Source organism: Barbatula barbatula (assembly GCF_947034865.1).
Source record: "Barbatula barbatula genome assembly, chromosome: 2".
NCBI classification, from domain to species: Eukaryota; Metazoa; Chordata; class Actinopteri; order Cypriniformes; family Nemacheilidae; genus Barbatula; species Barbatula barbatula.
Genome location: NC_136767.1, coordinates 30,623,253 through 30,649,282, shown reverse-complemented (window position 1 = coordinate 30,649,282; position 26,030 = coordinate 30,623,253). Strand labels below are relative to the sequence as shown.

At 41.7% G+C, this 26,030-nt stretch overlaps 1 protein-coding gene across 1 annotated transcript; it reads left to right on the top strand.

Annotated features, from left to right (window-relative positions):
* Positions 1 to 392: 392 nt before the first annotated feature.
* On the top strand, positions 393 to 3,751 carry LOC306903211 (2-hydroxyacyl-CoA lyase 2-like; the record flags this gene model as incomplete). The annotated part of the gene is made up of 4 exons (XM_079472215.1): positions 393 to 465; positions 1,316 to 1,443; positions 3,332 to 3,470; positions 3,636 to 3,751. The coding sequence occupies 4 exons, from the start codon at positions 393 to 395 to the stop codon at positions 3,749 to 3,751; spliced, it is 456 nt and encodes a 151-aa protein (XP_079328341.1).
* Positions 3,752 to 26,030: the final 22,279 nt, after the last annotated feature.

Below are 26,030 nucleotides of genomic sequence, written 5' to 3'. Positions count from 1 at the left end.
TACTGTCCAGGATCACTTCAGGCCCCTGATGACCGACAGACTCTACAATGCTAGGAACTGAATGTGCTTCCATGGTGTGAAGTTCCTCTTCTGGCTCAGGTGAGTGACAGGTCTGAGTAGAAACATACATACATTAGGTTCATATAATAATACCTATTGAATCTTTGTGCAGTCAGAGACTGAGCACAACTGAGATTATTAAATAAATCATTTTCATTTTATTCAACATCACATCATCTCCTGCCTGCTGTTCTTCCCTTCATCTCTGTATCTACCTGGTGGTTCGTTCACAGTATTCATATTTTCTGATTTAGTCATTTCCTGACGAAGAGAGAACTAGCCAAACTGGAGTTTGGATCTATAAGATCTGCAAGCATATAGTCGGATCTATCATGAGAGAAGCCAAGACATTCCCGGTAAACCTGAGTCTGTACCTCAGCCATTCACGCTCTCTCGTGTCAGCCGGTTAAACATTTAGTTTCTAACATAGATGGTGATAGACAGACAAAAGTTAGGGAGAAGAGGGAAATCTCTATTCACAGCAGCACTTGGCATTTGGTTTTCTAATGTTAGGGTATATGTCCAATGTCACGTGACTAAACCGGTAAACTGGTTTCGCTGCATCTAGCTTTCCTGTATCTCAGTGGTAAGAGGAAGATATTGTGTAAACATCGCAAGGTTGTGGGTTGGATCCCAGGGGATGGCAGACAGGTGTGCACGCGCAGCTCACTGCATCACAAGCCTTGCTGTCTTTGATCTCATGCGCCTATTTGACACTTAAGCATTCTTGTTGTATTGCCAACACTGCAAGTTTTTACTGCAACATTGCATGTAAACACGTTCGTGCAGAACACCTGTTTTGGCAGATATCCATAAATCAGGACAGGGAAACACCACTCCCACAATCCGACAATGTGTCTATTATTCTATTCTCTTGAGGCGTATTCTCCTCCCCTCGCAGTGACAAAGATTGTTGCATTATACACCAGGGAATGTTATTCTAACTGTCAACGTCTGTGACACCCAGACAGAAAGTAAGAGTCCCCGGCATGGAGGAGAGAGCGTGGCGGAGGTCCTGCGGGCTCACGGGGTCAAATTCGTCTTTACGTTGGTGGGAGGACACATCTCGCCCATCCTGGTGGCCTGTGAGAAACTGGGCATCCGCATCGTCGACACGCGGCACAAGGCCACAGCTGTGTTTGCAGCCGATGCCGTGGCGAGACTTTCCGGTAAGAACAAATCTAAGAAAGCAAGAGGGTCCTTCGTGTTGCATGAGGATGTTAGATGGTGATAATCTAGTGTTTTGCCCCTGTAGGCACAGTGGGTGTGGCTGCAGTCACGGCCGGACCTGGACTGACCAACACTGTCACTGCGGTGAAGAACGCTCAGATGGCCGAATCTCCTCTGCTTCTCATCGGTGGTGCAGCTGCTACTCTACTGCAGGTCAGAAAGTTACTTCAAGGTGCACTTTACATACTCTCTGCTCAGCCTGGCGTGCTGGAACACCTCTGCCTTATCTGTTCCTCATATCGCTATTGGTGTGAGATTATATCAGGTAACTGTCCGTCACAGAGGTAACCCCCTGACCGCAACAGTGAGGCTCTGAAAGTAGAAATCATTTTATGAATTTAATTCTAAAACTTGAATATAACATTTCATGCGCAAGTTGTGAGTTTAATATTGAGTCTGTCAACAACTGTGTGTATAAGAATGCTTAACATGCTTTCTCTGCACTCATGAGATTGTGGTAGTGATGAAATTACAGGGTTTTATCTCCATGTATCTCTGACACAGTAAACTGGATGTGTATTCATCACCTCACCTCAAGGCTTATCTTAACTCTCCTGGTTCCTCCCGCCCAGTACAAGTGTACACACAGAGAGCAAATAAGTCAGCAATTACTTTTATATTATTATTGAACCGCTCTACCCGGGATCTTACGAAGCATGTTGAAGAGAAGAAACGCACTAGAAAGAAAATAACAAAGCAAATGATCTCATTTCAGTATGAACAGAAGAACAGGTGTACAGGGATGAAGCTTAAGGAACGGAGCTAAAGAAGAAACTTCAATGTTTGCTTCATTTTTTCTTAAGAATAAAACGACATGCTTTGTTTCTACTTGCCCGGTCAAGAGCTTACAGTATACTTATCTATCAAACCTTTCAGTGTAACAAGCACATCGCATTCTCATGTATATATTAACACGAAGTGTTGAGTGACATTAATGATCAATTATTGTGGAGGGATTCTTTCGCTCATAATTTAATATAGAGGAGTCTCTGACACCATTGTTTGCGCATAATATTTCCTTCTGGAAGACGTATGATGCCAAACAATAAGCTATTAAAAGTAAACTGTTAGCTAGCATTATGATGTTGTGAACACTTATTCTTGTATTATAAAGTCGTTACTTTATATTTGTCGGAATACTTGTGACATTCAATGTTTCGACTTGCTCTGAACAAGAATGTCATTATATCATCATCATTATATTCAAATGAAATTCCGCACTGCTAAAATAATTTTTATTTTTGACGAAAAAGGGTTTAAGCATAAAATAAATAAGTCTATTTATCACAAAAATCTATTTATCACATATAAAAAGAGAATAGTTACTTTCACACTAAATGCTAATGATTTGTAAAAAAAAAAAATTCGGCCAATGGTCAATAATCTTTTTTACATATTTAAAGCACAATAAAATGTAAATGCTCCCCTAATTATTTTATATATTTTAATAAGTAAAATTCTGAATTTGTACATATTGTGTTACGCTGAATGACAATGTAACAGTATTTCAACCAAATTGTGACTTTATTGTCCAAGAAACTTTACGTTGTAAGTAAAAAGACATTTTACTTATATTTAATGTGCTTTCTATGGACACAAAATCACTTTATCAATTTATTTCGACCCATGTATAAAACATCTGTGAAGCTATTCTAACTTCTGATGATCTTTATGGCAAGAACATAAAACTCCTTTTTTTAAATAAAATTAGGATGTGGATATAAATATGTGAGTATTGTCCTCCTAAGAATGTTTTGTCAATCTGATCCCATAAATTCTCATTGGTGCTGAAAAGTTGCAGACATAGTATATCTTACTGTAAAATACATTTGATATGAACATTCTGTTGAGTCGTGTGTGTAACGTAGAAGAGATCCTAGCTTAAGACATTAATTGTTTATGTTAATACAGCGAACAGTAATATTTTAAGTGTGTGTCATATGTGATGGTTTTGTGATCTGTTATAAATATGAAAATCTACAATTTGTACAAGAATAACCCACCACTCTTCCTCTTGACATTCGATTTTTGTGTTTTTTAGGGTAGAGGAGCCCTGCAGGATATTGACCAGATGTCTCTCTTTAAACCCCTCTGTAAGTTCTGTGCTTCAGTGAGAACAGTGAGAGAAATCGTTCCTACTGTGAGAAAAGCATTGGCCGTGGCACAGTCTGGCACACCAGGTAATGCTGCGAATGACCATTTTTTCATTTAATCATTTATCATTTTTGTGAGTGATTGAAACATGTCACTTTTAAGTTAAGATATAGTGAATCACACTTTTTAGAGAGTACATGACCTGACTCTGTGTGCATAAGTACAGTTTGATGTGTATAACAATTTCACAGGCCCAGTGTTTATCGAGCTTCCCATAGACACGCTGTACCCTTTCCATGTGGTGGAAAAAGAGTTTGCCCCTAAAAACACTCCCAAAGGTCTTATGGGCAAAATCACTGCACGGTAAAACATTTCTCACTTTTTATTTCCTCCAATTTTCTTACGCTTTATTTCATTATTAAAGGAAAGGCAATCACTTTTACGTTGAAAGTGTTTTTGTTTGTTATCCGCCAGGTATCTTAAAAATCACTTATCTAACTTATTTGCTGGAGCTTGGGAAAACCGTGATCCCTCCCCACTTCCCGTTCACATCCCGCAGGCCACAGAGGATGAGGTGAGACCTGTCAATCGTTTAATGGCCATTTGAGATGTATTATTAATTGCTTTTATGGTTGCGTCACATTAGATCTCATTTGATTCTCATCATCTTTAACATGAACCATAACAGGGCAGAATGAAATGATCTAGAAAGCTGTGACTTTTACTTCAGACACGGCAGATTAGATCTTATTTGCATGACTCGGTATTCAAGTTGTTTCATTCATTTCCAGATTCAAAGATGTGTGGAACTGGTGAGCCGAGCCAAGAAACCCGTCATACTGTTGGGCAGCCAAGCAACCTTGCCGCCTACACCTGCAGATGATGTCAGGTCATTTAGCCATTCTGTCTTTACCCAGTTTGTGTCATACTCGTTCATGGAGTAGTTCATCAATCCCCTTCTGGATATTAAACCTATTGTCTTTGTGGTGCCAGTCTAGATATTTAAAGACACCCCTCCTTCATTAAACAGTAAACATTAAACATTTAATATTGACATATACTGGTTGACACCTTTACATTTTTTTAAATCATATCGTGAAAAAACCCGTTCTGCTACTTTAGACCTGCTTACTATTTATTTTTCTTTGCAATAAAGGGCATTAGAAGTATAAAATAACACTCAAAAAAAATCCTCTCAAAAAATTATATTCTCATGTGGTTCAAAACTTCTGGTTCATTTTTATGTGGAAAAGAAAATATGTTGAGAAATCATTTTGGGGCCAAGTCAATGGGGCGGTGTTGTTTGGCTACCAACAAATATCTTCTTTTGTATTCTGCAGAACAAATATTTATTTTTCTTACAAAAAAAGAGTTTAAATCTTGGTGTGAACTATCCCTTTAGGTCCGTAGTTCTCGAACGTTTTCCTTGTTGTACAGTGCATTTTCGACCCTCCCCAAAATAAAGTCGCATAATCCTAAACTAGAATTTTAAGAAACCAAAAACATATTCAGTTATACAATGCTGAAACATAAATAATTTTGGTTATTTTTCTAGTGTTTGATTGCGTGAAAAGTATGATACAAATTCCGTGTCCCCCTGGATCAATCTTGGGGCCCCCAGTTCGAGAACCACTGCTTTAGGTCCAAAGGGTTTTTATGCTCCATATGCAACCAACACAGTTACTGTATGTATTGAATAAATTGATCATATAGAATAATGCTTTAGTTGTGTAAGCATGAGCCAAAAACGGCAACAATTATTGATTTATAGCACCCGGACATGTAACTCATGGTTGAAGTTTGAACTCTCTTTTTGGATGTGTGTCTTACAGAAAGGCCCTAGAGTCTTTAGGCATTCCTTGCTTCCTGGGTGGGATGTCTCGGGGCATGCTGGGAAAGAACAGTCTACTGCACATCAGACAGAACAGGAGAGATGCCTTGAAAGATGCTGATCTTGTGCTGCTGGCAGGTGAGTAACAGCGCCATCTAGTGTCTTTTTATTTTCTATGGTTTTATACTGTTCGGAATGCTTAGAAAACTAAGCTATTCTTTTTCTAGATGTCAATACATGATTTGTTTTGGTTTGTAGGCACAGTGTGTGACTTCAGATTGGGTTATGGAAGGGTGCTGAACCGACGGAGTAAAATCATTGCAGTTAACAGAGACAGAAGTCAGCTATTGAAGAACTCGGACATGTTCTGGAAACCAACAGTGGCCATTCAAGGTGAAGAAGTGCAGTTTAATTTCTTTCCTGAATACATAATGTATAATACATTAATGAAAATAAAATTCTCTGTACTATAGTATTAACTATAGTATCTAACTAGTTTTAATTCATTAACTGTAATAGGCCTATACTTAATTGAACACCCTATACCGGAGTATCTTGACATTTTACTACAGTTTACTATAGTAAATATTATAGTATACTCTACTACAGTATTTTATCATTTGGGCACATCATTTACATTACACACTTACAATCTTGTGATCAATGTTTTGTAAAGAGACTGTACTTTATTGTGTATATTATATGTATATAAAATGTGTGGTCTTAAAGCACATGGGACATCTTTTGGGACCTTTTGAAGTTTAAAAAGCTCTGCACTAAATAAACTAGAATCAAAATCCATCTGTAGTGGACATGAAATGGTAAATGCGTCACATGATTTGGGAGGGGTCGTGAGATATGTAGGAAGTGGTTATCGGGCACCTGCTCACCTGTTGTGGGTCAGGAGGGGGTGAATGGGGAGTAAGTGTACTCTTTGTTGACCAGCAATTTATTTTTGCAACATGTTTGTGGAGTAATAATTGGAGTATTGGAAAGCTTTCTGTTTTTTGTATGTATGATGTCCTTTTTGATGCGTCACAAATACAGCACTCCCAGTTTAGCCGCTCAGCGGATTACAGCTACATCATATTTGTATAACTTAAGTTATAACCTGTGTATACATACAGTACATATACACTACTAAAAAAGGGTTCTACACTGACAATTTATTTTGTTAAAACAAAAAGAAGTTAAGTTATTGGAATGGAAGCAGAGTATCAAATGTGTGCAACAACATACCAGATTGCAGCGGTGTTGTAACTAGGACAGTTTTTAAAGTTAAATTGGGTGAAACTCAGAAAAAGGACATGTTGTGGTCATCTTTCTCTCCACCAGAAATAAGACAATATTTCGCTCAAAGAGAGCTGATGTTTAATACATTTTTACATTGTGACATTATTTTATAAGTAAGCACATACATTTACCCAATGTCTCAGTGTTGTATTGGGGAAATAAGGCTTATTTTTTTCTTGTAATACTTAATTTGACAAGTATCATGTTGTAGAATTTGTTGTACTGGCTTTAATTTATGCTTATTTTATTTATATTACGTACTGTATTACAGTATGAGAATCACCATTTAGAATAATGAGAATTATTGAAACCTCCTATACAGGACCCATAACAATGAATTTTTTTGATTAATGTACTTAAAGTAGGTCACAATGTCACAATCGCAAAAATTATTTATTTAAGAAAAATATAAGTTGTATACGGTGGCCTGGACATGTTTTTTTTCTTGAAGTTCACCCATTTCCTTAAGGAGCAGCAGTGCCTTAGTGTGTCGCTTTGGAAGATCAGAAATGTTGTGGTCCTTTCAATATTTATTTCATGTTTTCCAAGCACATTAATATATGACAATGAAGGACTGATCTGTGTGTTAGTGTGGCTGCTTGTGTGATATATGCAATAGTGTTGAATCTTTTTCATTCAACGGTGTGCCTGAAACTGAAGACCATGACTTTGCAGTTACAGTTATTGTGCATGCTTACTGTATGACGGAATCAGTGGATCATCAAATTGAAGTTTAGAAACATGTTAGTTTTAATCTAAGTATTACCGTCAAATATATTTATAAGAACCTCTGGAAATAAGTAGTCTGTATTTTTTCAATCTGAGACCTTTCTATATCACAGTTCTTTTCCTCAGGTTTGTGATTCACAGAATCATTAAGGTATTGTTATATAATTCATCAAGATGTTTTGATTGCAATAAAATCACGAAAGACTCATAAACATCATTGAGAACAGCATCTTATTTCACGCCTTCTGATATTCAGAAGCTTCTGGGGCTTGTGAGTGGGCTCCCAGTGGAGAAGATGATTCTGGTAAAGGTTGCTGGACAACCTGGTCTCCTTGGTCCGGCCTCAAGCTGAGTCTCTGGAGCATTTGAAGAAGCCGCTTTAGGACCAAAGGCCTTAACCAGGATCGCTTTAAAGCTGATTTAGGTCATAACCACCAAATGTGGATTTATAATCCCGCTTACTTTCTCCTTCCTCCATAGCATTACACTACTGCAAAGGTATTTTCATCTTCAAATAATGTCAAATTAAAAGATAAGATGGCCAAAACTGTGACTTGAGCACTAAAGGGCAAACCACTAAATGTTTCCATATGTTAACACTAGTATTGACAAGAACCAACGAAGCCCAAAAAATCAGAGACAAGTGTGTGAACGTTTCTTAGTTTTAATTAATAAGCACTCCGTCTTCTTCACACTTGATCTTCATTTTCATCCTCCGCAGCACCTTCTGTAAAGCACACAAACAAAACACTTTAGCAGAGAGTTAATGCACACATAATACACCAACATAAGCTGAACTTCTGAGCTTTGTTTTGAGCATTGCTAAATGGACTGTAACGTCACTCGCATTGTTTTTTCAGCATAAAGACTTTTTTTAAAGCCACTACACCCAGTCTGACTGCTTTGAAAAGGCTTCGTACGCTCGATATCTGAAAGGTGCTGATGAGCCGCTTCCCGCAGATCAGCGATCACATCAGGAAAGCTCCTCTCAAGTTCCTGCAGCTTGTCCACAGACAAGGAAAAAAGTGTGCAGGAACTTAAGGCACGAAGTTGAGCAGGCTGCTGTCCTCCCAAGAGCAAACTGATCTCTGCAAAGACATAACAGAGAAATCCAAATAGAAAAAACATTCAATATATAAGCAAGAAACTTAACTACAAGCCAAATACGTCATAACACTTTTATAGAGTACGGCATTTCTCCATCAAATGATGAAAACAAGTAGATCTACAGTAAGTCAACATAAAAAGTAGACTGGCGGTACAGTATATACTGTATGTATATTTTCTTTTAAATATACCAATGGCACACTTAAAGGTTTTTCGGTCGTTTTCCAAGTTGTCCGAATTATGTCTGAATTCTTTCACACATACTACCAGCTTCCTGTCAAAAGTAGGAAGTTCTTGGTAAAAATGATATGATGTGTGTCTCTGTAAAGTTCAAACTGAATTAAAGCAAGTTTCTCATACACCACCTCCAAAGTACTCTCCAGACAAGAGCTCCTGCTGGAAAGACTTGATCTCCTCGTGTACCCGTCCACGCTCGATGAAGAACATCCTGTCAGCAGGACCGTTCCGTTGGATGATGATGTCGCCTGTCTGGAAGATTTCGCACTCCAGCTTCATCAGAACGGCCTCGATCAGCGTGACATCGCCACTAGCAAACAGCCATCCCTTCATCAAGTTTGGGCACATGACTTTCATAACATCCTACAGTACGAAACATGAATGTCTTTTAGCTTTGAGCTCATGAATATGCTAATTTGCTCCTACACATGAACAAAATAAACGTTTAGAAGGTATACACATTTACACTCTTTTGATCGGTCAGTGACAACATTTGACAAAATGGTATAACTGCACACATCAGTTCATATTTTAAAAAATCTAACTTTCTCAATTTGACAAACCTTTTTTAGCGATTCTTGCAGGAGGCCAAGACAGCTCCTTTTCTGTTGCCATCTGTAGCCTGCAATGGCACGCTTGCGCAATGCCTTGGGCAGATGTTCGAAGTTTTTCAGCTACAGATGTAACATATCAAATATGCCATTATATTATCTGACGTACCTTCAGTTCATTTAATAAAAATGAGCAAATGTTACAAAAGAGCACCTCTTTTACGTTCGCATTGCTAGCTGCAAATGTTGCTATCTGCCATGCAACAAGTGCCATAAACATCGATTGGCCAATCACAGTACTTATGATGGCGGCCCATTGTTCTTCAATACCTACAAATCAGAGAAACACATCCATGCAAACGCCATTATTGCATCTTTTTACATCCTTTTTGAGTGCTGCTTGCTTTTACTAGGTTGTGGTAAGTTTTATTGTTAAGGATTTGGTCAAAGCCCTGAGTTCGCCTAAATGCAAGCATCACTGAATTTAAGTATTTCGAATGCATGTTGGAAGTGTGACGTACGTGTCGGAGGGTCAGAAGCTCCACATAGTGTCCCGGTCATTTGGCAGAATGCACGAAAGAAAGAAGATGAGTACTTCTCTCCAATTGAGGCATTCTACGTAATGTGTCAAAAAAAGAATAAAACAGGCATTCAATTCACGTGACTTCTCACCATATTAAAAACCATGTACCACGTACCAGGAGGTGTTCTTGTGTGACCCAGCTATCAGGTGGAAATTCACCCAGCGCGGAGAGGAAAAACTGGATGCAGGCGTTCCAGTGCATAATAAGAAACAGCACCACTGCAACAAACAAGGTTCTAAAGAGTCTTCTCACTGCTACAAGCTGGATGTGTAAATCCTACAAGCACGTACGAAAACACCATGCAACCATTACAATCACTCTCCATACAACAACAAAAATGTCTACTTTTGTATGCAAGAAACTGGCTATTCCTTACTTCTTCAAGTTCCAAGAAAAACCTGGTGAGTTTCGGGACACGGAGCAGACGTATCATGCTCAGAATCCTCACAAACATGAGGATCCTCATGATCTTTGAGGCCACCAGCGAGCTCGTGTCAACGTGATAGTTTTCCTGAAACAAATCAAATATGGTTTTATAGTAAGACGTCGAATAGTTGATATCATCAATGTGACTGATATTAATAAGGCCGAATAAGCAAACTCACCAAAATTATGATGAAGACATCCGCCGGAAACGCAGCCAGCAGGTCTGGAACAAACCACGAGCTTAGATAGTCTTTCTTTATCAGCTGAGGATCAAGAACGAGCACCTAGACGGAACAAAAAAGTGCGGACTGAAAATCTGTTTTGAATATAAAAACATAGACAGGTGCAGCTAAGTAAGATAATCATATTTACGTTGTTGTCATCAGTTAAACTGGACTATTTCTAAAAATGTGTGATTGGCATTATTAAGGCGTTCATCAGTAATCTGGCTAATGCAAAGGTTTAGTTTTCATTTCGTTTCTTGTTTTTCACCCAGAACGCTGTTACGGCTGGTTTCCTACCTGACCATGTTCCTTGAAGAATCCCATTCGAAAGTTTATCAAGATGTCAAAACAGAACACTATGTCTGAGATGACATTTAAAGATAACCAAATCTTGTGTGAGCTTTTGTGGATATCCTCAGAAAAGGCCATGTCCAAAGGGATGGCAAACAAGTTGAAAGATGTAAGGATGATCATGAACAGCAGGTATACATTTCTGTGGAAAAAAAAAGGCTTTGAAACACAAAATCTGTTGTATGTTGCTTGGTTAGCTAATTCACTCAAAGTCCCACCGCATTCAATAATGTGTCGTTGTGTCACTCATCTTTTAGCACTGAAATAGCATCTGTAAAAGGTTTTTTCCTGTGATTATGATTTATTCATGCCTTAAAAAGGCTGAAATGTAACATTTGTACTGTATACATAGATGCTTCATTTGACGTGTGAGCAGCGTGTGCTGGTGTTGCAGAAGCAGAGCTGAAACATCAGTGATGGTTATATACTGTATGTAGTATATGCACCATCCACATCTATGCCTCACATGAAGTTGTAAACAGAGGCAGTTTCAAACAGCATTTTATTAAACCGTCTTTGGTAAATATATGGAGAAAATACTCTACAATGGATTCAAGTATTGAAATTGCACACGGTTTATCTTAAAGCGTATATAAAAACACGATTATCGATTAATCGATTGTTCAAAAGAGGGAGTTTAACTCAAATTAAATTCCTTTATGATTTTGTTTTCACATTTTCCTTCATATGCAAAGATATTTCTAGTAACAGAAAGTCCAGGGCCCTTTTCCAGTGGAAGGAATGAATGCCTTTCATGATTTAACCTCCTCAAATAAGCATTAATACAAATGATTTGTACCCCGACCCCCAAAAACACAAGATTTTGGTTAAATGTGGTGGTGCATTATTAATAAAATGAGATTTTTCCGGTTACCTGGCCCGACTCCGCGGATGTATAATACAAGTCTCTTTGTCAGACGGTTCTTTGCATTTCAATGGCATCCTTCCTGTAAACAAGTTTCTGCGAAAGGTGAAAGACGATCTCTTCTGATGCTGGTCGTGAAGCGAAGTGTACAGTTGACCGTTGCTTCCGTTGTTTTTTAAATTGCATCGAGTGAATTTGAATGATGCAGATCATCGTCATATTCATGCCGCTCCACCAGCAGCGGCTCGCCCATAGAGGGCGCTGGGGTGCCGACCTCCCTTACAGTTTTTTATTTGTATTTAAAAAAAAAAATCTTTTAATAATCTCTCATTTTGAAAAATAATCTGTGTTAATTACATGATATTAATGGTTTTAATCTAGAATGTGTTTAGAACTCTCCAGAATGATATTTGGATGTTGGTGTAGTAGTAGTAGCCAATAGGCTGTCTTCCCTGGGCTCCAGTTCGCTCAGCCCTACAGTGCTGGAATTTAAGCCAATAGTTCCCCGGTTGCTACGCAAAAAAGTTTATATTTCGCCAATCATCGTCGTGTAATTTTAAGGTTTAGGGGCTCTGAAAATATCGCCTGTAGTACCAAGATTAGTGATGGGCGATACCACATTTTTTTGATGCGATACGATACCGATATTTTTTCTTTAAATTTAAGCGATACTGATACCGATACCGATACTGCTATCATTTTTAAAGTGTATGAGAATTTTTCATTTTTATAATAGAATATAATTACAATTAAAGACAAATTACGACTTGTACTGGCCATTAATAACATATTTATTATAAAAGGTTAATTTAACAAAAAATTTAAACGTTTAAACCACATTCTTCCAAAAATTATGATGAAATAACGTAAATCCTAAAAACATTAACTGTGCATTTTTTCACTGTCATTTTAAACAGGCCATTTTTCTTGAACTGTGTAACGGTCACCAGCTGGAGTGCCCTTGAAAACCACCAGAGGGCACTCCACATCAAACTTATCATTCACTCACAGACTACATTTCCCATAACGCACTACCCGGACTCATCAGCACTGATTTCACACACACCTGCATATCATTCACATTCACTCTATATATACCATGTGCACTTATTCACTCACTGCGAAGTCTTGTTAGCCTGTCTGCATTTCTGAGCGTTACCTGTGTCTATTCCCTGTCTTCTGGATTTGTGCCTTGTTCCCTGATTACCCTTTTGCCTCTGGTCCCTGCTTGTTTTGGTTTGTCTCTTTGTTTGGTTTGTTGCTTTGTTTGAACTGCCTGCCTGTGTATGACCCCTGCCCGTTATTTGGATTACGCCTTCGGATTACCCCCTAATAAAGCTGCAAGTGGATCTCACCTCTAAGTCTCGGAGCAGTTTCATGACAAACTGTTACACTTACTGTACAGAACTATTACTGAACTGTACTGAAGTTTCCTATCGCAAACTTTCATTTGTGTGCGCGCACAAACACACTTATTTTTATTTGCCTATTTGTACCAAGTGACAAGGGATTACACGTAATAGGTTAACTAATGACCAGCTCTTTGTACCTGGATACTTTTTGCCTCCCTGGAAAGTCTCCTGTAACGTCTTTTGTCGGACAGATGAAGACTGGGCAGAGGAAGACTGGGCACGGGCAGCTTGGTTTCGTTCAACCTCTTTATAAGTTTCAGGGTGTGTCGTTTGTAAATGTTTAAAAAGGTTGCTAGTATTATTGCTGTGTGCCACTTTTTTATCACATATATTGCATCGTGCAATATTGTAGAAAAATAGCACCACACCACGCTACTTTTCCTCTCTGCCATCGTGCCGCTCTGTTTAAAATGAATGCGTCGTCCACGTGACCACACAACTCACGCTGCACCATCAAAATACACCCGCAGTGCATGCGGGTATGACATCAATTACGTATGGGTAAAGTCCACTACGTCATCGCGCTACAGACTGCACGCACGCACGCACAGCCGGCTGGAAAGTTTTAACATTATAAACACCGTCACCGATTGACATAAACACTGCACAGCTTTGATAACATTTAGTCATGCCTTAATTAAGATATCGATACTTTATATGAAATATCGATACCTAAACAGTAGCTTTCGAGTATCGATATATCGATACTATAGCATCGATGTGCACATCCCTAACCAAGATTAGAGCAGTGCACCACTTTTTACTTTTTACCTCAGAGCGGAGTGCGAGTGCAGTATGGCGGCGCCGGCGACGTTGAATATCAATAATGTAGTCGTGGGAGTTAATCTTGCCCCAAATTCAGTAAAATCTCTACACCTGTATCCATTCGAAAGAAGAACATTAGCGGAAAAACTAATTGTAAAAGAACTCGGACCAGACAAGCCAGAAGTGAATATAACGCAAAAGGCGCGAGAAAAGGAGAAAACCTACAAGAGAACCTTTTCCCTAAGGTTGGTTCGATCGAAAGGTTTGGCTTACTAGCTGTGGTTACGCCAATGCAATCTTTTGCTTCCCTTGCTTACTGTTTAAAACAAGTGCTTGTGATAGCTGGTGGACACAGACAGGGGTGACAGACCTGAACATATGTCAGAACGCATTAAGAAACATGAACGGGCAAGAGTGCATATGTACAACTCTGTGAAGCTAGCCATGCTAGGCCGAATTAGTATAGCCACACAGCTAGATGAGGGACACCGCATTGCCATAAGAAGGCACAACGAGGAGGTGGACAGGAATCGGCATATTTTGTCAAAGATCATTGATGCCGTGAAATGTTGTGGTGCCTTTGAACTTGCTTTGCGTGGTCACGATGAGAGTGACGCATCAGAAAACCCTGGCATTTTCCTGGGTCTAATTGATCTTATGGCCTCAATCGACTGTGAGTTGGAGGTGCACCTGGAGAACGCCACCGTTTTTAAAGGCACTTCGAAGACCGTGCAAAATGAACTGTTAGACTGCGTGTTGTCAGTTCTCAGAGACCGCATTCTGGAAGAGGTGAAACAGTCGGACTATATTGCCATTCAGGCAGACGAGACAACCGACATCTGCACTCATTGTCAGCTTGTGCTTGTGCTACGGTACATAGATGGCCACAACAACATTCAACAACGTTTTTTTGAGTTTATCGCGCTTCCAAATGCGACCGCTGATACGATTGCCACTGCATTATTGGAAAGGCTGAGCACCATCCTTCCTGCGGGACAAGAGAGAAAATTAATTGCCCAGGCCTATGATGGTGCCGCAGTGATGAGGGGTGCTACAGGTGGAGTGCAGCGTATAGTGCAAGACGTCTACGGGAGTGCATACTACGTTCACTGTTATGCGCATCAGTTGAACCTCATTATGCAGCAGGCAACATCCCACATCCCAAAGATCGGGCAGTTTTTTTCAGACATTGGGGGGTTTTCTACATTTTTTTCCAAGTCATTCAAACGAACAGCAGTGCTGGATGAAGTGGTGGCACACAGACTTCCAGGTGCTTCAACAACGCGATGGAACTTCCACAGTCGTGCTGTTAACACAGTTTACGAGCACAAAGATGAACTGGTTAAGTGCTTCCAAACCATTCGAGACAGAGGAGACTTTGATGCCATATCGAAGAGAGAGGCCGGGGGTTGTATGAGAATGTTGGAAGATGAGGTGTCATGTCGCGAGTATTTTGTTTGAGCAGTTTGGCGCGATTTGTTTGTCCTGTTACTATAGCGACGTAATACAGGCGCCTCAGTCAGGAAGTAGATCGCTGCGGTAGTCAGCCGTTGTTGTGTGCGAGCTCTACCAGTTGCCCGTTTCTCCGGCGATCGCTTTTTCCTATCCTTTTTTGTTAAAGCAACATCTGTGAGTATTTCCTATCGTGGAATATTTAACAGTGCCTATTTTCATCCTTTGTAACTATCTTGAGACAGCTAAGTTAGCTTTATGTTTATTACTGCTGTGTAGATGATTCGCGTTGTTCTTTCTGTTACTTTGTATTTGTACTTAATATTAATATACATTTAATTTGTGTTGTATTACAGTTTCACAATAGTCTCAGTAAACTTTACGGAAATTAATCCTCTGTGTCCTGGAGTTTCTTGGGAATGTTTAAACTGAATGGAGCGCAGTCCATGAAAGTGAAAAGACGGCGACGCAGCTAATGAAGGATTTTAGGATCGCCATTTTATGCAGCAACTCTATACCAAGACTAACGCTACAGCGCCTTGTCAGCTACGTATCGTTTTCTTCCCCGGTTATTGACAACCCGGTGAGTCACCATGTCACAACGCAGCGACAGTAGAAAAGGCAATGAAGATATCCAGTCTGAGACTGCGCGTTCAAGAAGCAGCTCGAAGATTAGTATGGCTGTCGCCATGGCAAAGGCGAAGGCTGAAGCAGCGCAAGCTAGAGCAGCACACACGCAGAGGGAAATAGAACTTAAAGTAGAGCAGGCTCGCGTTCAAGCTAATCTTGACGCTTTAAATGATGAAAAAGAAAAGGATGCCGCCATAGCAGAGGCGAATGCCCTCGTGGACGGTCTACAGGATATGGGCTTTGAAATATGCAGTAAGGCTGGCAGCCAGGCTCCTCAATCGGTCAAAGACCAGCGAGTCGCTGCTTACGTGTCGGCACAAGCCAGCTTATGCAGCAAACGTTTATCAGACAGAAGAGGTAGTTATTATGCTTCACCAACGCCGCATTCTCCGCATCCTCAACCTAATAACGCTATCTTCTCAACGCCTCACCCACTTAACGTATGTCAAAACCAGGCTGCCGCTTCCGCAGACATTATGCAACAACAAATTCATCAAGCTCCTCTGCCCAGTGTTGCACCACTACGCCAAAGTTACAATCAAACGCTTAACTCTTCGCCAGTTCTTCAGTGTGGTCAATATCGTTCACAACAGAACGTGAAAGCGGATCCCTCACCTCCTGCGCGCACGCATGCTCACAAGACACCTTCTGGAGCTACATATGACCATTCTACATCCACTGGAGATCTCATCAAATACCTAGCTCGCAGCAGCCTGGTGACTTCGGGTCTTACCACATACGATGATCAGCCAATGAACTATTGGGCATGGAAAACATCGTTCCTGAACGCCATTGCCGATCTTGACCTGTCTGCTTCAGGAGAACTTGACCTCCTCACCAAGTATCTAGGGAAAGAGTCGACAGAACAAGTGAGAAGAATCAAAACAGTCAACATTAAGGATCCAGCAATTGGATTGCGCATGGCATGGGAACGCATCGATGAAATATATGGCTCTCCAGAGGCCGTCGAACAGGCTTTGTTCAACAAGCTAGAAAATTTTCCGAAAGTCGGAACTAAGGATCCACAAAGACTTAGGGATCTGGCCGACCTGTTGTCGGAGCTACAAGCGGCCAAAGAAGATGGCTACCTAGCAGGCTTGTCGTACTTGGATACCTCCAGAGGTATTAAGCCTATTATCGAGAAACTTCCATACAATGTGCAAGAAAAGTGGCTTTATCGTGGTACAAGATACAAACAGGAACATTTAGTTAGTTTTCCACCTTTCTCTGTGTTGGTAGACTTCATCGCCAAGGAGGCAAGGGTTCGCACTGACCCAGGTTTTAACTTCTTCACGCAAGCTCCAGCAGAGAGAAAGAGTAAATGGGAGAAACCTACTAAGACATCAGTATACGTTCACAAGACGCAAGTCTCAGGAACCGCTAAGGCCGAGTACAGAGAAAGTACAGAGCGTGTTGATCCTAACAAACACTGCCCTCTCCATAGAAAGCCCCACCCCCTGAGGAAATGCAGGGGCTTCCGCGAGAAGAGCATAAATGATCGCAAACAGCTTCTGAAAGAGCACTACATCTGCTTTCGCTGTTGTTCTTCCACAGACCATCTTGCAAAGAATTGCACCGCAGAGATAAAATGTTCTGAGTGTGGGAGCGTGGCTCATGTGACAGCACTTCACCCCTACTCACCTACCCGGAAATCTAACTCGTCTCCTTCCACTTCAGAGGATGGCGGGGAGGAGGACAAAGCAGACATCCAGGAGGTCAAGTCGACGTGTACTCAAGTGTGCGGTGAAGGATTGAGTGCCAGAACATGTGCAAAAATCTGCCTGGTCAGTGTGTTCCCAAACGGCTGCAGGAAGGAGTCCAAGAGGATGTATGTCATACTAGATGAACAGAGCAATCGCTCCCTGGCGCGGTCAGAGTTCTTCGAGGCTTTTAAGATCTCTGGAAGTTCCTACTCATATACCCTCAGGACCTGTGCGGGGTGTTCAGAGACGGCGGGGAGGAGAGCCAGCGGTTACACCGTGGAGTCGGTGGACGAGAAAATAAGCATACATCTGCCAACTCTCCTGGAGTGTAACCAAATCCCTAACGTTCGCTCAGAGATTCCTACGCCGGAAGCAGCCTACCATCATGCCCATCTCAAGCGCATTGCCGACAAGATTCCGCCTTTAGATCCGGATGCTAAAATTCTCCTTCTACTGGGCAGAGACATCTTACGAGCACACAAGGTGCGAGAACAGATAAGTGGCCCAGGAGATGCCCCGTTTGCGCAAAGGCTCGATCTAGGATGGGTCGTCGTCGGTGACGTGTGCCTTGGAGGTGCTCACAGAACACAAGAGGTGAGGAGCTATAAAACTGCCATTTTAGAAAACGGTCGTACTAGTTATCTCCAACCATGCAACAACCAGATCAGAGTGAAAGAGGCATTCGGTCCATCGTCCAGACATCAGCATCTTCCAGCAGCACCAACCTCCATCCATGGCTCAATGATGCTCAGTGGCGACTGCTTGGGGCAGACTGTCTTCACTCGTTCTCCCGATGACCATAAACTCGCTCCATCCATGGAGGATCTAGAGTTTCTGAAGATAATGGAAGCCGAGTGCTATCAGGACAGCTCCAAAAGTTGGGTTGCAACTTTACCCTTTCGGTCACCAAGGCGGCGGCTGCCTAACAACAGGAAACAGGTTTTCGAACGTCTTGTCTCACTCCGCCGCTCACTGGAAAAACGACCACAGATGAAAGCTGATTTCCTAGAGTTTATGGAGAAAATGTTCAAGAAGGCACACGCAGAAGTCGCCCCGCCAGTGCAGCCTGGACAGGAGTGTTGGTACCTGCCCCTGTTTGGCGTGTATCATCCAAGGAAACCAGATAGGATTCGTGTGGTCTTCGACAGCAGCGCATCATATGAAGGAGTGTCACTCAACGATATCTTGCTCACCGGTCCCGACCTTAATAATAGCCTGCTAGGTGTTCTCATGAGGTTTAGGAAAGAACAGGTGGCCATCACCGCCGACATCGAGCACATGTTCCACTGCTTTCTCGTCAAGGAGGACCACCGTGATTTTCTACGCTTCCTGTGGTATAGAAACAACGACCCCACCTCCGACATCGTGGACTACAGAATTCGGGTTCACCTTTTTGGGAATAGTCCCTCGCCCGCCGTTGCAGTGTATGGCCTGCGGCAGGCAGCTAAGGAAGCAGAAGCTGACTATGGTAACGATGCACGAAGATTCATCGACCGTGAGTTCTATGTTGACGACGCTTTAAAGTCCTTCAGCACAGAGGAAGAGGCTATCAGCGTCCTCGAGCGAGAACAGAAGATGCTTGCAGCTTCTAACCTCAGGCTACACAAAATTGCTTCAAATAGACCAGCAGTCATCGAAGCATTTCCACTTGAAGATCGCACTAAGGACGTCAACAGCCTGGGTCTCTTTGTTGATGATTTGCCCATACAACGTAGCCTTGGATTGTTCTGGAACATGCGCACTGACACTTTTACGTTTCAAATCGAAAATGACCAGAAGCCATTCACTCGCAGAGGAGTACTTTCGACCGTAAACAGCCTCTACGATCCTCTAGGATTCCTTGCGCCCATCACAGTTCATGGAAGGCTGATTCTCAGAGAACTGACTAAGCAAGCAGAGGATTGGGACACACCTCTTCCCAAGGACATGGAGGCTGAATGGACTAGATGGAAACGGTCACTCCGCGACCTGGAGGGACTCCAGATCCCACGCCCTTATACGTCCTTCTCCACTGCAGGTGCTGTAAGAAGAGAACTCTGTATCTTCGCAGATGCTTCGGTCAAGGCAATAGCAGCCGTGGCCTACATCAAGGTGACAAGCCACCAAGAACAGACCGAGATCGGGTTTGTCTTCGGGAAGGCAAAGTTGGCACCTCAGCCTGATTTAACTATCCCAAGACTCGAGCTTTGTGCAGCTGTACTCGCCGTCGAGATCGCCGAGATGGTAGTCACAGAGATGGACACAACGTTTGCCAACATCACCTACTACACAGATAGCAAGGTTGTATTGGGATACATCCAGAACCAGTCAAGGAGATTCTATGTCTACGTACACAACAGGATTCAACAAATCCGTCAATCACCCTGTTCCGGCCTGTGGAAGTACGTCCCAACGCACCTCAACCCAGCTGACACTGGGTCAAGAACCGTGACTTCAGACTTGCTTAGTAGCACAACTTGGTTCAAAGGGCCAGCCTTTCTTCATGACGTATCTTCACATTCACCCGAGCTTCAAGAGACTTACGATCTTATCGACCCTGACACTGACTCTGAAGTGCGTCCTCAGGTGGTAGCAAGTTTCACCCATGTTACCAGAGATGTAGTACATCCACAACGCTTCGAACGCTTCTCCAAGCTCAGCACTCTCCTCACAGCTATAGCTCACCTCATCCACGTGGCTCGTTCTTTCTCCCACTCTACCCAGGATGAATGTCGTGGGTGGCACGTCTGTCGGCCTACAGAGGAAGAGTTGTTGAAAGCCAAAGTGTGTATTGTGAAGAGCGTCCAGAATGAGTGCTATTCAGATGAACTTAAGTGTATCAGCTCAGGGTCCAACATTCCAACAAGCAGCAGCGTGTGGAAACTCCACCCCATCGTTGACCAAAATCGACTTCTTAGAGTAGGAGGTGGTATTGAGCAGTCGGATCTGAGCATGGACGAGGTTCATCCCATTATCGTTCCTGGCCGGCATCATCTAGCTATCCTGATTGTGTCTCACTATCACGAAGCAGTGAAACACCAAGGAAGACATCTGACCGAAGGTGCCATTCGAGCGGCAGGATTCTGGCTGGTGGGAGCTAAACGCTGTATAAGCAGTTTCCTTCACAGATGCGTCATTTGTAGAAGACTGAGGGGGAAAATTGAACATCAGCAGATGGCAGCTCTGCCAGCAGAACGGCTTCAAGTAGCACCCCCTTTCACCTATGTAGGTGTCGACGTCTTCGGACCCTGGGAAATTGTCTCACGCCGTACAAGAGGAGGAGTCTCAAACTCTAAACGATGGGCCGTGATGTTCTCTTGTATGTGTTCAAGAGCAGTCCACATCGAGGTGATTGAAGCAATGAGTACCAGTAGTTTATTAACGCCTTGAGGAGGTTCTTTGCTATCAGGGGCCCCGCGAAGCAGATCCGTTCCGACTGTGGAACCAACTTCATTGGCGCTTCTCGTGAACTGGAGATGGACCAGTCTAATCCAGGTTTCAAAAAAGTGGAAGAGTACCTGGACACTCAGAGCTGCACCTGGGTATTCAACCCGCCCCATGCGTCTCATATGGGCGGTGCGTGGGAACGCATGATCGGCATTGCCCGCCGTATTTTGGATTGCATGTTGCTTGAGCCGAGAAGGTCTCATCTTTCGCACGAAGTTCTGACCACCTTCATGGCCGAAGTAACCGCAATCATGAATGCTAGACCGCTCATCCCTGTGTCATCGGATCCGGAATCGCTTCTCATTCTCACTCCAGCGATGCTTCTCACACTCAAGACAGGTTCTGCACCTCCTCCTCCGTCAGGAAACTTTGAGGAAGCGCATCTTATCAGAGAAGAGTGGAAGCGAGTTCAGGGCCTAGCAGACATGTTTTGGAACAGGTGGAAACATGAATACCTCACAACCTTACAGCTTCGGCACAAGTGGCAAGGAAAGAGGCCGAATCTACGTGAAGGGGACATCGTTCTCTTAAAAGACAATCAAGCTAAGAGAAATCAATGGCCTAACGGCATCATCGCAAAAACCTTTCCAGGGGAAGATGGATTGGTTCGGAAAGTTCAAGTGGAAATTGTCAAGGATGGAACCAGAAAGACCTTTTCTCGGCCCGTTACAGAAGTGGTTTTGCTTTTTTCTCCAAAGACTGATTCTGTTAATTAATGTGGGCTCTTTAAAGACCCCAAGCGGGGAGTGTCATGTCGCGAGTATTTTGTTTGAGCAGTTTGGCGCGATTTGTTTGTCCTGTTACTATAGCGACGTAATACAGGCGCCTCAGTCAGGAAGTAGATCGCTGCGGTAGTCAGCCGTTGTTGTGTGCGAGCTCTACCAGTTGCCCGTTTCTCCGGCGATCGCTTTTTCCTATCCTTTTTTGTTAAAGCAACATCTGTGAGTATTTCCTATCGTGGAATATTTAACAGTGCCTATTTTCATCCTTTGTAACTATCTTGAGACAGCTAAGTTAGCTTTATGTTTATTACTGCTGTGTAGATGATTCGCGTTGTTCTTTCTGTTACTTTGTATTTGTACTTAATATTAATATACATTTAATTTGTGTTGTATTACAGTTTCACAATAGTCTCAGTAAACTTTACGGAAATTAATCCTCTGTGTCCTGGAGTTTCTTGGGAATGTTTAAACTGAATGGAGCGCAGTCCATGAAATGAGGTTTTCTGTTTCATCCTGGCGTTATTCCACAAAATCATGCCACATGTAGACATGCTGTTTAACCATCTGCAGAAGAGGAACATAGACTCTGTCTTCATCGCAGGGATCACCCAGAGGTTCACTCACAGCATACAGGTGATCAGGTAGGCTATGATTTTGCATATTGGCTAAAAACATGCTTATGCAGCCTAAAGAATAAAAACATAAATCCACATGGCTTAGCACAACAGAACCTATCATAAATATTACAATTTCGCCACCATGTTAGACTAGTGAATTTATTTGTGATGAATCTAGATAACATTGACTAGGCCCAACACAACAATAGCACATATTTTAATACAGTTTTATTAAAATTATGTTTATATCTCCAGCAAGTTGGTTTCTGATACAGTAATTTCAGGGTGGACAGTGACTTGTGAAACTTATTTTGGATCAGGGACTCCGTTCCTTCTCTAGTTGAGGATGAGGAGTATAGGGGACCCGTACAGGAACCACCCCCGAAGAGACGGAGGGCAATGGGAGAAGAAACGCAACAGCATCTGGCAATAGAGGTAAGCAGTAACAGAAATTCTGTTTCTGTATTCTATAGCCTATATGTATTTGTGTTTGTTTGCACATTTTTGTATTCTGAATTGTCATTATTAGACATATCTATCTACTTTTTTTCACATTTGTGATTTTATTAATTAGTGCTATAGAGCGAGGATCCCCCCAGATGCCCACACACACACACAAACAGCCCCACCTAAAATATTTTTCACCAGCCGCCACTGGTTGAATGTTAAACTGTATATTACACTCCCAATATTTCTTTACCTTCCTGTACTTCATTCATCCACTCGTGTGCCATCATCTCCTGCAGATCTATTCTGCGCATTGGATTTTTCTCCAGGCACTTGGTGAGGAAATGACGGCACTCTGTGAAAGAATTTACAAAAGATCATTAGTTATGCGTCTCATGTTCTCTTCATGTGGCACATTAATGTTGTCATGTATGTTTCTCACCTCTGGATAAACTGGAGTCCAGGTCTAGTGTCTTGGTCTTTTTCCCCTTCTTGGTTTTATAGGGCTCGTGCCCATGCATCATTTCATAGGCCAGTTTGCCAAGACACCAAACTGTTAATGTTTCTGCATCGAGTCTCTCGGCCTCCATGTGGCCGAGCTCGATGTCTCGACCTGTTAACATAGTTAAGAGATTTTCACAGTTTAGCCCGACAGCCAACAGTGAGATATCAGTCTCTTGTTGGATTAGAGAATATCTATTGGATATGTCATGGCACCCAACCCACAGTCAATTCCAACAGTGTTATTGTTGCAGCACTAAGCTTGGATGTGATGTACATGATGTTCAAAACGTTGTTTCACACTTACCCTTGAATGCGCGGATTTCTTCGAGGGAGGGGAGGAATTCCTTACGGCCAAAGAGGTTTAATTTGAGCAGCTTTGTCCTCTTGTCTATATAGAATTTTCTGGACCAGATCTGCTGGTGAAAAACGCTGTGGTCCAGGGTGTGTTTTACACCTTCAGCTGCCTGCTTTAATAAGAGACGTGCTTCCGCTTCATGCAGAAATCCCCCGCTGTTCTTTAGGTGTTTCTTCAAGCTCGTGGATGGATTTTCATACACCAAGATGATTTTCCTTTTCTCCTCGAACCAGCGATGCAACGGTTGAACGTGCTGTCACACACCATTTGTCACCAGTAGAGATCTCGTCTCGAGCGCTGCTAAGAACTGAAGAGTCGAAGCTCAGCGCGTCTATATAAATGCCTCTGATGACGTCATAACGAAATGTAACAAGCGCGAGTCACGAGCTCTTAAAGAAACAGGGGTTGTTTTTTTCATAGACGCTGTAAAACTAAGTGTTTATTTTTATGGTTTTCGAGTTATGATGTTTTAGTTCACGTTTGCTATTATGATGTGGAATTACTTTACCCGCACGAAGGCTTATGAAGCGACAAACGGGTGACAGCTGGTAACTATGGTAACGTTGGTCGGCTAATAATATACTAGTTTATGGTAAATCCTTAGAGAGCAAAAATGTGTTTTATGTGCAATATATGTATCTACGATGAGTTTGGTTTCATAATGAGAAAACTCATTGTTTTTCATTATTGTTGTGTTTTTGTTGGCTGAATTTCTTTAGTTATTATGGCTTAACAAACCAACTGCAGTTTGATTGATATTCATTGGAATGCACAATAATAAAAAAATACATGTTTGAAATTTGTGAATGAAAGTTATGAATGAAACTCTTCATATATTAAACATATTTAGTTACATTTTTGTATTTTTAATTTTATGCATACGGTTCTCTCATATATGTTTCCTGTAAATCTGCTTCTCAACAATATAATAAATAAATATAACAAATTGAAAATGTCTTTAAACACAGTTTGGATGTATGTTATCACTCCCGGACACAGATGGCTGTTAAACACATATTTGTTTTAATTTAACTCATTGGATTGAACTTGTACAGTGTGATTTCTTTACAACAGTTATTCACTAAATGGCTAAATTTAGCCCCTTTGTTACAGAACAAATAACTATAGATCACATTTATGGGCTTTTAATAAAAGTTCTCCATCAACACCATGGAAATAACAAAAATGACCCATCAGGCAATGCAAAGCGGTTCTCAAGTTTAAAGTGTTTCAAAAGCCATGTTGTATCTCAACAAATCCCTTTCTCAATGTTCAGGATCAAGCTATTGTACCATCGAACATGTGACGTAGTTACAAAAAAGTGAAACCGTGTATTCTGTAAAAAAGGAAAATGATGGCACTTATTCATTCTGACCATTTAATGCTGTTCCAAAAACCACAAGTCCAAGAATCCAATAAAACATCATTACACAGATATCTGTGGATTACATCAGACAGAAAAGCAGTGTTCTCATTGTTGCCGTGTTGTGAATTATCCGTGTCGTGCCATATCGTGGCAGAAAAAGTTGTTGTTTCCGGTGCAGAAGAGACCAGACATAGCGTGTGAGTTTAGAAACATTACAAACGTCTCGCTAGTTTTTGAGGTTATTTCACAGAAGAGTGCAAAAGAGACACAAGTGCGTGTTCTGTACCAGCTTTACCTACAAACACTCATGACATGACAATCAAAACACACAGAATCTGATTCATCACTGATTTTCACAATCTATACTCAATATCACTGTTCTGTCATCAAATCACAAAGAAATAACTCCGATGGAAGCTGAGATGTGCATGAACTGAGAGCAACTCCTAGATTCAGATTGGCCCACATTAGACCCTTTTCTTCTAAGTCATCTTGTCTCCTGATGAAAGTGTTATCTCTGTCCGTCTCTTATCTCATTCAACACTAGACAAACTCATTCCTGTCTCAAACTCTCACAGCAGATATTATAAAGCCTCGGGCGAGAAGTCCTGAGGTTCACCATGTTCAACGGCGAACAGACTTGGCATGTCACTCCTGAAAAGGTAAAGCAAAAGTTTAAACCAGTAGATGTTTCCTATCAAATGAGAAATATCTACTGCGGAGGAGAACCCATCCCACACAGGACATCTGAACAAGATAAAGGCTAAAAGATTACATTTGATTATTGAAGTCAAAGGCTATGGACCAGAATTCCTACCTGTAGTCATATCGGCACGCTAAAAGACCTGCACCCTGCCATTACCATCACTATAATCATTTATACTGTTCACTTCACCGTGCTTCAAATAACACTGTACATGAAGTACATCAGCAACTTTAAAACTGTTACTTGAGTCCTTTTCCCATAAAGGCATATTCACTTTCCTCGTGTTGGATACGTCATACTACGCTGACTTACAATCTGACAGTCTCACAGCAATAAATCCTGA